Here is an 11,811-nt window from a genome sequence, read left to right on the forward strand (position 1 = left end):
CCACATTTATTATTATTATTCTTTTTTTTACTTTTTTTTTTTTTTTTTAAGTTTTTGGTAAAAACCAGCTCAGTCCCATAGCTGTGGCGGAGATTAACTGGACGACTTGTTGAAGCGCTGTCCCCAGCTCCCACTGTTAAACTTGCCGTTGCGCTTGAAACCGCCGTCCCCGAACCTGGCGGGTGCCCGGCTCGCCTCCTGGGGCAGCTCCTCCAGCTCGGGCAGCTCCTTCGCCACCGTCAGCTGCCAGCGCCGGGTGTCCTGCCACCGCTCCTGCAAACACAGCAGCACCTTGTCACACCCGCCACTGCCAGCCCAATGGCGTGCCCGCACCAAATGCACCGGCACCTCCAAGCAAGGCCCAGCCATGCCAAAACAGCTCTGCAGAGCCCCACAGGGACAAGCATCAACCTCGGTCTTCCCAAATCATCTCCATACAGAGCGACAAAGGAACAAGAAGAAGTGAAGTCCACAGTAAACTCTTTTAAGTGCTGCTACTCTCCAATACCCCAGAAAGATCAAAACTCAGAGCAGCCAAAAACATATGACTGTGTTTAATAAAAATCAGGTTATAAGATGAGAACTGAAATGAGTATCTTCTCATTGTAATCCCTCCGTGCAATGTCCTTGTTAAATCATAAACCTGATCTTCCTAAACCACCCAATATTCAATCCTATGTATGACAGTCACCAAATGTTTAACTTCATTAACCCTGGAGGTTTCAAAAACAACATACCTGTATGTGATTCAGTTCATTAACAGGGATATCAAAGCACACCCCCTATAGGAGAAAAAAATAATTAAAAAATAAGGCATTTGCTTTCCAGAAATATAACCAAGACAGCAAAACTCCAGATAGGCAGCACATGCAACTGAGATACAAATATTTCTATAGTGGTATTCCATTATACTTCATTTCTATACTGGTACATTTTTATCCTGGTACTGTCCCAACCCCTGTAGAAATTGGCCCATGTACAGACACACACATGGACCACCACCACCATCCCTCCTTCCCAAAGGATGGGTTATAACTTACCATCTTCCCCTTAAGGAAGCGCATTGCAGATATTTTGTCATCTACTTCTTCACCAAGCTGTTCTTTTAGCCCTCTCCAGGCGTAACTCATGGTACGCATTTCAATCGAGCACTTTAACACCATGGTCACAAAGCCCTTCAGAAGAAACAAACGAAGAAATACATTTGCAAATACATTTCGTTGGACAGCCTGTAACCCACTAACTATAATGAACTATGCAAGAACCTAAGAGAATCCTAAGGGAGCAGTTTCCCAGAAGTAAAGCAACTAAAAGCCTCTTAAGAAGCTAAAGGCATCTATTTAACCTAGGAGTGCCCATTGATGGGAAAGGGCAATAGCATTTCCGTATTTTAGACAGAAGCACAGACGTTTATTCAAGAAATAAAGTTACAGCTGCAAAAGGGTTAAAAAATGATACAAGGAGTACAGTCCAGTCACATGCTATTTCCAAAACAGTATTACTACACAATAAACTGGGCCAAGTTCTCCCCAAATACATCAGGAAAAAGAAGGACTGTACTTTTCACCTGTCAGGATTTCTTTGCTATCAGGTAATTGCACGTTAGATCTGCTTGAAATATGCAGAAATGCAAGATGCCTCCTGAGAAAGGAAAACTTCAACAGCAAGAACCAATCTATCAGCCTGTGACATTTCATTAAGTTCTTTTATATCATCAAAGTCTTCTGTTACTTAGATCTCTAGAGCAATTCTTTTAAGTCTCATTACATGAAAATTTACTAACTGATCTCACGTTTCTCTCACTGCTTGCAGTGTGCCAGTAAGAGCTGAGTTCAGTTAAGGAACAAGAAGCAAACCAGAAGGGGATAACAGCTGTAAGAAACCCTACTGAAAGAGCCTTATGAGAAAATGCCACAGTTGCACTGGACTCAAGTGATCTGTTTATTCACTCTTATTAATGCAGGTATAATGCTATTTACCGCAGTTGAGTTGAGAAACGAGCGCTGCTGTATGGAAGATGCTCCAGAAATATGGGCTAGAGCTGCTGCCAGGGCATCAACCGCTCCTTTTTCCGCTATGAGCTCTCGAGCCGACTGTCTGAAGTAGTCTATTGCAAAAGGAGGAATGGCCTCTATACACCTAGGGCATTGATAAAAAAAAAAGTAAGGAAAGGTTCTGAAATATCAGTATTCTTAAGGCCATAGCCAAGAATCCACAAGGAAGTGTTGCTAGCAGATCCGAGGATCCCTTGTGTTTACTTCACAAGAGGAACAAACCACTACAACGCCACTGCTGGGCTGGAGCAAGGCACTTTCTGCTCTCAGGGAAAGCTGATCAGTTTGGTTAGTTCTGGGAGAAGGAATAAGAATAAGCTGGGAAACTGAGAACAGTTACTTCTCCAATGCTGTTTTTGGTACACCAGCACTTCCCACCACTTTTAAGTACAAGGTGAACCCAACACCATGCCAATCATCTCACTAATGACAAAGATCTGTCAATGAAATTTCCACCAATCATGCAGCAAGTGTAAACAGAGCTGCATGGAATAAAAAGCACAACCCTTGGCAATACGTTGACACTGAAAAACACAGGATGATAGATTACTGATGTTCTAAACACAGGTCAATTTCAGCAAGGATTTAACAGAAGATTATGTTCTATGAAAAGGCTGACATTCAAGCACACAGGTTTATTGATATCATCTTAAGAAAACTAGTCAGTGTCCACATGCAAGCAGCTGACTTTTATGACACAGGGAAAGACACGCTCACATACACGTCTGTTCCTTAAAACTGCATTACCAGCATTGCTGCTGGCATGAACCCCAGATGTCTTTTAAGAACAGGCAGAAAAACTTACTTTTTGGCATCATTACTTGACGCTTTAATTATATCTGTAGCAGAGGGAACACCTATCCGCTTAAACGTAATCCCCTGAAATCAAGAAAACAAATTGCAGTTAAAGGTATTTTCAGCACTCCACCGGTTCAACCCTACCTGAGTCACATTACTAGGACCTCTTTCATTTGTTGTTTATAGCAACAACAGTCTTTACTTAAAAAAAGGTATATCTCAAGCTAGAAGAAAGATTTGAAGTCACTGCCTTGGTTAATCCGGAGCTACTTTCCACCAATTTACAAGCAGATTGTAACAAAAGGCATGGTCTCATTCATGCATTCCTGTCACTGTCTGCCTCCTGCCAGTAACAGAGTACTGCCAGCATGGGAAAACTCATGAGACATTAGAATAAGCTGATACAAAATCATTTATCAACACTTAACAAATACCAGCATTTTAGGCCTATCCACACCCATGCTGGCCTCATGCAGCCCTAAGCAGCCCATGGTTACAAAGTCCAAGAGTACCACTGTCTTCTTAGGACCCGAATCATTTCATTAAGAAGTCTAAAGCAGAACTCACCGCTTTCTGCTCAACCTGTTTCAGAAGGTCTTCTTCTCTTCTCTGATAGAAACAAATACAGATCCCAGTCCGGCCAGCTCGACCCGTGCGTCCAGAACGATGGATGTAGGAATCAACATCCTTCGGAAATTCAGATTAACATGAAAAAAACTTGTATAATTTAAACCACCAACATTTATAAATTATAAGAGAGAACTGAAGTTAAATTTTAATTCGGAAGCCTAAGGAATGATACATTTCTGTACCCGAACTCGTATTTACATGCTAACCACTGGAGATACTATACCTTGGATTTAACAAATACTATTGATACACATTTTTAAAAGTAAAAAGCTCCAATGGAGTTTCAAAAGAAAAAGGCTATAGGACTATTTTAGTATTGTTACAAAACTCCATCTAAAGGTGTTCAGAAGGGATTCAGAAATACTGAAACAATGTCAAAAGCTACCATAAGACTTTGCAGAGTAACAGAAAAGCCTAGCTTTTACTTTAATCAAAGCTCAAATATAAAAGCTTAACTAGAAAATTGTAGGGCTGCATGTAAAAAAATCCACTTCACTGGTGAATCAGAACATACATATGGCAAAAAAAAAGGAATTGCCCACTATTCTGCCACAAGAAAACAAACAAACAAACAAGGCAATTTCTTTTTCCCCTAATGACTTACTTTTGGTGGTGAGCACTGTATAACCAGGTCAACTTCAGGAATATCCAAACCACGGGCAGCTACATTGGTTGCAATCAGAACTTCAAACACACCATTTCTAAAGCCCTTTAAGGTAATTTCCCTCTGTTTCTGTGGAATGTCACCATGCAACGACTGGGCATCCTGTCAGTGATACAAACCGTTAAGATGTCATTTATTGAGGAAGTCTAGCCTGCAACATCTAAAGATATTTTGTATATGACATTTTTCAAATACTGGGCAAAACATGGCTTCCCACCCCTGGGAAGAGAGACAGTATTTCCTGGTTGTTCAGCATTAGCTGCATATTTTGCACTGATCTGGTCCTGCATGATTTTAAAGCCAAAGTAATAATCACATAATTACAGCCACAAGTGTATCTTAAATGCACAGCTCTACTTTTCGACCTGGATTTCAGACATCTTAAAAACACAGAAACAACTCCATCCACGCGGTTCCAACCTCGTATTTATTTCAGGTCGTTCAATCCCTGAGTATCTGTAACTGCTGCTTTCTGTTGATCCCAGTACCTGTTTGAGAGAAGAATTCAAAGCCAACTCGTTTGCCTCCTTTTTGGTCTCACAGAAGATGATAGTTCGCCCACGGCTTCCACTGTAGACTTGAATGATATCCCCAAGGACTTCTGCTCTCTGAGACGAGCGACACTGTATAGCCAAGTGCTGTTTGGGAAAGAAGCATGATAAGTCAAATCTTAAGAGTTAAATCTTAGCCATGCACAAGACAGACACAATTAATTCAATTGTAGTATGTCTGTACTTTATTTTTTAAATTGCCAAGTACTGTCCTAAGTGAAATCTTTGCTTTAAAAACTCATGTGTCAATCAAGGGAAAAGTCATTCCACACCCCCCACTTTCCACTTTGGAAAGTCACTGCAGAACCCATCTCACCCAGGCCACATGCTCTCAGGACCCATACTGCTCTGCACCAGACTCACTCACTTCCACAGTGGTGGCAGTCCTCTGGGTCTTCTTGCCAATCAGGTCTACCTGTTCATATTCGTCTTTCATGTATTTCTTTGCAACGTCATATACCCAGCGTGGACAAGTTGCAGAGAACAGCAGCGTCTGAGGTTTGTTCTCAGAACCTGGCAGGAAAGACCACCAATTTCAGTCATCATAGCAGACTCAAACTTGAGATCTGATTAAAAAAATCAATTGAATTCTCTCAAATTGAGAAATTTACATGTGCAGTAAGTCAACTACAACAATAAATCTTAGAAGAGATTAAAATATTTTTAAAGCCCTTTAGAAACCAAAGGCAAGATGACAGTAATTTGAACTTGACTAAGCTGAGTCCTTCACCTCACCTAAAAGAAATGCAAGACTCATCCAGATCTTCAGCTAAAATAGTTTGGACCATGCCTGAAGTCCCTCTCTTACCTGAAAAACTCAGTCCCTCTTTGCCCAGTGTTCCAATACTTACTAGTTGTGGACAGTAGGGCTACATACAAAGGGAGAACAGTGGGCTAAAAAGGACACTGCAAATCATGGGAAAAAATATAAAACCAGATAGACGACTCCTCGTAAGAGCAGTTTAACAAGTGGTATCTTCAAAAAGTTTAACCTACCTCCATAGCTCCACAGGATCAGACAGGTAGAAACACACATTGCAAAAGAATGCTTTATTATTCCCTGCAATTTACTTTCCAGTTGCGAAGAAAGCTTTAAAGGATGAATTACAACTCTTCTAAAATCTATACATATTTCCTTTTTTAGGAGATTACTTGTACTCCCTGGCTGTCAGCACAAGGATCAACTAACCCTAAACCCAGACATCTCTTTCAGAATGAGAAAAATTAGGGCTTGGAGCAAAACCTAAAACATCAGTGTTTTTTGTTCCTCCCTTACCCCCTCCCCTCCTTTTTTCCCTCTTTCCTCCCAAAGATGCCATTCCAGCCCATCAGCCGTCTGACACCTTGCTCCGAATCTTATCATTTTCTCTGGGCTTTTATACTAACATCACACAAAGGATTCAACTGGTGGGGCACCGCCAGTTTTCAGAATAATATAATTGTGTTTCCTACATTGTCCCCTATTCTTTTCCCAGTATCAGCATTTACCTTTTTTATATGCAAATCCTAAGATTTCTTCTACTTGCTCAGCAAAGCCCATGTCTAACATGTGATCAACTTCATCTAAAACAACATGCTTCACATTGGAAAGGTCCAGCTTGCTATTCTCAATGTGGTCTTTGATCCGCCCAGGAGTTCCCACTAGAATATCAATGCCAATTTTAAGGAGATCAACTGCAAGAAAAAAGACAAAAACAACAACTGTGTCAGAATACGGAGACAAAAGCTAAAAAGCCACCAATAAATAGCAAAACTTCTAACCTTAGAATCAAAAAGCTGCACTTTCCTGCAGTATTTGTCTCTGAATAAAAGCACTGTGGCATTATTGCCATATGATGGCATTAGAAACCTCCACAGCTTTATCAAAGAAAAAAAAAAGTTTGCCTTTTAAAAAAGTTTTTTTTTAGCTAAATTATTTATTTCTTTCACTTCTGACTATGGAAATTTATAGAGCCATCTGCACATACAGTCCTTGGAGAGTCATCCAGTCCTAGTGTATGTCCACTTACAACATAAACAAATCCACAATAAAGAAGTAATAAGGAGGATTAGACACTTGCAGACCTATAATCATTTTTTTAATGATGATTTATTGGAAATAATTCAACTCAGGCTGTGTAAATCCTTTAATAGCAATGTCATGGCTGCCTGAAGTGAAACTCTGACAGGGAAAAAAGCCAGTTTTACTCATGAAATACATTTGGAGGAAGACAACTCCCACCGATGAGTTTTAGCATTTACTTACACTGTGCTTTATATGGAGTTCCTCCATAAAAACAAGCCACTGACAGTTTCTTTGTGAGATTCTTGAAGTCTCTGGCTACCTGAATGGCCAGTTCCCTTGTTGGAACAAGAACCAACACCTGGAGAAAGAGAAAGAAAATACAAAAATACAGCTGTGCTTGGGAGAGGGCGCAAAGAGAACAGGATTTACTTCACGTCAGACAGGGAAACCACGCTGCAGAACTGCTCTGATTTTTTGCCTGTTGCCCTCAAATTCTTGCCAGTTTGTAATCTGCTTTTTATGCTACACTTGTTGCGAGGTGCCACAGCTCCCTAACACCCCAGTAACATTTTCTGCCACCTGGAACTTTACATCACAGCCTCAATGCCATCAAGAGGAAACAAAGAAAAGTGTTACAAGATAACCAAGATGTAGAATGGTGATGTTTTTTTCTTAACACCAGATAAAACAGACACTTCATTAACATTACAGAAGGCAACGAAGGCTCGGTTCAATGTGAAAGGACAAAAACAGTCACTGAACAATCTGGCATAGCAAGATCTGCTATGATACACAGCATGAAATACTCCAGCCATGTACCCTCCTTCTCCATCTACCTGCCCTCCTCCAGTATCTTCCCTTTAAGAACAAAGTGATAAATGATTTCATTCATTCCTAGAAATCTTTCAGACATTAGTATTCCAAATCTTACATCAACATCATCTTTAAAATAAAGTAGAAGATGAAATAGGCAATGGATCTGTAGACTGTCACAGCTTTTCAGTCATGAGATAAATACACGCATCTTATTTGTGTGGGAATAGGGTATCTGGTTGCAGATATCTGGTTATCGATTCAGTTTCATGCTCAAGTAAAAACATAAATACCCCTTGAATCCATTCAGTTGGATCTCCAGACACGGGGGAAAAATAAAATTATCACCACCAAATTTACAGTAAGAAACAACCTCACTGAGTTCTGAAGAGTCCAGCTGACACAACCGCTATAGAGGCAGGGGACTGAACCGCAAAGCCACACACCAAATTCCTGAAGACAGGAGTCTGGACATTGTAAGGAACCTCAAATATGAAACGTTTTATCACTGAGATGCTACAAAACCTTAGCCACACTGTAGCTCCTGTTCTGAGGAAAGTGTTCAGTATTAGGAACACAAATAAATGAAAAACAAGTCCACAAAGCATTTACAAAATCACTTTTGAAAACTGCCCTACTCAAAGGTTTTGGTGTTAACCCTTAAGTGGTAAGTTACTTTTGGTGAACGTCCTCTTCTCTCATCTTGCGTGACACTCTGAAGTTTTTCAGTCAGCGGAATAGCAAAAGAAAAGGTTTTCCCGGTTCCCGTCCGAGCTTGAGCAATTAGGTCTTTGCCATCATATATGGGCTGAAAAGTCTTCGCTTGCACAGGGAACAGGTACGTTACACCTCGAGCTGCAAGGTAATCCAAAGAGATTTTGTTAAGTACTGCTGAATCTGCTGCAAACTGGACTAACAATTACGAGCCCTCACACAGAACTAGCCTGAGTATGTAAGACACATCCTGTCAAATCCTGCACGCCACAGGAGGTACCAAGTTAGAAGAAATACACATGCACCTGTTTGTTTTCACTCCTAGTCTAGATCAAGAAGTATTCCACCCCCAAATGCAAAGGTGAGCCAGTCACAATGAAATAAGCTTTCTTTGCGACATTTGGAGCAAGACACCAAGGGAAAAATGTATGTATTAATGTTTTTTTTTTGTGATACAGACCAAGATTTTGTTGTAGCTTGGCTTTGAAGGCAGGGGACGAGATGAAGCTGTTTGTTTTAAGAAAACATTCTAAAAATTCAGAGACATTTTGCAGAATGGAAGCGAAACAATGCACCCCAGTGACACTTCTGAGTAAGGAAAATGTAAGGCAACAACAATAATTTTGTCTGGGGAACAAGAACTATACAACTTCCCAGAAAACAGTAAGAATTATACGGCGCTTACTTCCACAGGAAAGCTAATCTAAAGGACATATGAAAATGCCCAAAAGTATGAGATCAGAGACAATCTTTTCACAGAAGCCAAAAAGCCCTCGAATACAAAACTACACTACGCTTATTTAAGAACTGATATTACAGAGAACAGATAGGAGCATTGAAGACGCACAGTAAATCAAATGATGCTAATAAGAAAAAAAAAACTGTCTATAAAATGTATATGCAGTAATAACCATGCTGTCAAAGAATAACTCTACCTTGAAATAAGTACACTTGAAATTGAACCAAAAAAACTTTAGCAGACTACTATTAACAGCAGGTTCTTTGAACCTACAGTGACTGCTGGGGTGCGTATCCTTACTGCATAATAAACGCAAGATGATTTAAGCTTCATTCTCTGCTCATAAGGATATCAGAGCACAATCCTAACAAACATTTACAGATTTTTTTTTGCCACATTAACTAACCTTTGAGAAGGTTGATGGTGTTTTTGGAAAGAGGAAAATTAGAGAAGGCACCTTCTCTTGCTTCCTCTGTCAGCTCCTAAAAGGATAAAAGAAAACTTATTAGTCCTGAAATACGATCAAATAGCATAACCTACATATCCACACAAGAAAAGCTGTGTATTTGCTTTATTGGCACAATTGTACCAGCTACCTCCTTTCTAAATAAAAGAAATGAAAGCCCTTGAGACGCAGGTACTTCACAAACACAAATGTCATCACTGTAAAGCAGGCAACTCAAATCCAGCCATCCTGTATTAGAAGACAAGGTGACACAGGCTGCACCAGTCACAGGGTACAAGGAATTCATACAAGCAAATCGGGTTTTTAAATCAGCATGAACTCCGTGCAGCCAAACCTTCCTGATCGTTACCTGCAACATGTTCAAAACCATCTATACTGTCATCTCATCCTTAATTCAGATACACCTGCACCATATTTTAAAGTCCCATGTCAAAATAATGGGAACGAACACTCCTTCGGTGTATCAGTGACCCATCACATCATACAGATATGCTCAGCAAGTCACAAAAGAGAAACTACTTGCTATCAGTCTCAACTGGCTCCACTGAAATAATAATCAGGAAACTTTTTGTGAGCAAAATTTATTTGGTATCAGAATTTACTATGTTAAGCAGAAACTTCCCAGTAAACCAAATCTCCTTGGTACACCACACAAATAGCTTCTTAACTCTGCATACCATTAGATAGTTACCTAAAGCTCACTATTCAGTTTCTGCTTCAAAGATCAGAGAGATGACATCATTATACCTATGTACAAAAAGCACCCTGGATTAACTTTTCCATCTTAAACACGAGAGAGAAAACTACACGTTGAAAGACCCATACAGAGGGTGGCAAGCTGCAGTGCCCACTCACACGTGTGTACAGGGCCAAGGGGCTCCACATGCCCCAAATCTGGGCAAGGAGATCTCAAGGAGAGGGAATTAGATAACCGTCCTTTTCCGACTCCCTGCCAAATACTTCTTCACAGAGCCTTCCAGAGAGAAAATGCCATCACAGCACAAAGCAGTGCACATTTCTCAGATGGGATCCGCTTGTGTAATCAGGAAGAAACCCTTGTGCTGTAGGACACAGAATGAGTTGCTACACGAAGACAAGCCAACATATGCAAGCTGCTTCCTGCTAGCGAGTCTCCTCCGCTGCCGGAGGCTCCAAACAGCTTAGCGTTTGCCACGAGGAGGAACGCACGACATGCAAAGAGCTGCCACGTGCTGGTCCATGCACTGCTGCACCTTACTCACCCACCAGAGCTGGGTGCATCACGCTAGGGGCTCCCTAAAGCCGCTGCTCTGAGTCTGAGGGGAGCAGCAGCAAATGCTACCTATGGCAGCAGCTCCTACAGGCCTCACACACCACGTCTCCACATGGCACCCAGCACATGTTATTAAGCCAGCTCGTTACCACCAGGACACCGACTAGGTGAGACAAGGGCTCTGCGGGCAGTTACTACCTCTGAGTCACCGTCGTGCTCTCCATCCACCACATCGTTGGACGCGCTCTGAGCTGCCTCGCCATCACTTAAAGCCGAGGAAGACTTGCCCAGCCCCATGGTGCCGCTCTCCTCAGCCACACCGTTGCTTTCCTGCCGCTTCTTCGCCTTCTTGGGCAGGGGGGGCTGCAGGTCGCCATCGCCCAGCCCGCTCTCCTCAAGCTGAGCCTGTTCACCCTCAGCCTTGCCACGGCGCTTCAGCTTCTCCCGGCGCTTCGGCTTCTTCTCTGTGCTCTCATCCTGAGGAGGGAAATCAGCCGTCGGTCGAACGAGTGACGTCCCCTCCGCCCTCAGTGCCCTCCATAAGCCCTCAGCGCCCCCCCTCAGGCCGGGCTGCACAAAATGGCCGCCCCGGGGCGCCACGTGCGGGCAGCTCCGCTTCCTCCTTCCCTCCCTCTCCTACCTTCGCCTTCCTCCTGCGGCCGCGGCGGAGCGGCTCGGCGTCCGCAGGCGCCTGCGGCTCTCCGGGGCTGGCTGCGGGGCCGGCGGCGGGCATGGCGGCGGGGAGCTCCCCGCACAGCTCGGCGCTGGATCGGGCTCCAGCGGGGCAGCACCAGGAGCCGCGCCCCGCCCCGACGCGCAGGAAGGGAGGCGCCCAGCCCCGGGCGGCCGGGCCGCGGGGCAGCGCCGCCGCCAGCAGCAGCAGCGGGCCCGGCCGGGCCGCGGCCGCCCAGCACAGCCCCAGCCGCCGGCCGCAGCTCGGAGCCGCCGCCCGGGAGGCTGCGGGGAAGCCGAGGCGGGCAGCGCGGCCCCACACGCCGCCCATGCAGCCCCAGCGCCCGGCGCTGCCCGCCCCTTCCGCCCGCACCGCCCGCCGGGACGGGTATAAGGGCGTAATTAAGCACGCTTTCCCTCAGACTACTCCAATTTCTACCGTAAAACCCACAG

General features: G+C 43.4%; 1 protein-coding gene across 1 annotated transcript; it reads right to left on the reverse strand.

Annotated features, from left to right (window-relative positions):
- Nucleotides 1–5: 5 nt before the first annotated feature.
- Nucleotides 6–11,704, reverse strand: LOC106031962 (nucleolar RNA helicase 2-like). The gene is made up of 15 exons (XM_067000181.1): nucleotides 11,327–11,704; nucleotides 10,885–11,163; nucleotides 9,375–9,450; nucleotides 8,192–8,370; nucleotides 6,943–7,060; nucleotides 6,186–6,371; nucleotides 5,065–5,210; nucleotides 4,635–4,784; nucleotides 4,087–4,248; nucleotides 3,420–3,539; nucleotides 2,860–2,933; nucleotides 1,980–2,139; nucleotides 1,041–1,175; nucleotides 738–782; nucleotides 6–273 (listed from the first exon to the last, which is right to left on the reverse strand). The coding sequence occupies exons 1-15, from the start codon at nucleotides 11,687–11,689 to the stop codon at nucleotides 94–96; spliced, it is 2,373 nt and encodes a 790-aa protein (XP_066856282.1). The 5' UTR covers nucleotides 11,690–11,704; the 3' UTR covers nucleotides 6–93.
- Between the last annotated feature and the right edge of the window lie 107 nt (nucleotides 11,705–11,811).

The sequence above is a fragment of the Anser cygnoides genome, chromosome 7, assembly GCF_040182565.1.
Source record: "Anser cygnoides isolate HZ-2024a breed goose chromosome 7, Taihu_goose_T2T_genome, whole genome shotgun sequence".
In the NCBI taxonomy this organism is placed as follows: Eukaryota; Metazoa; Chordata; class Aves; order Anseriformes; family Anatidae; genus Anser; species Anser cygnoides.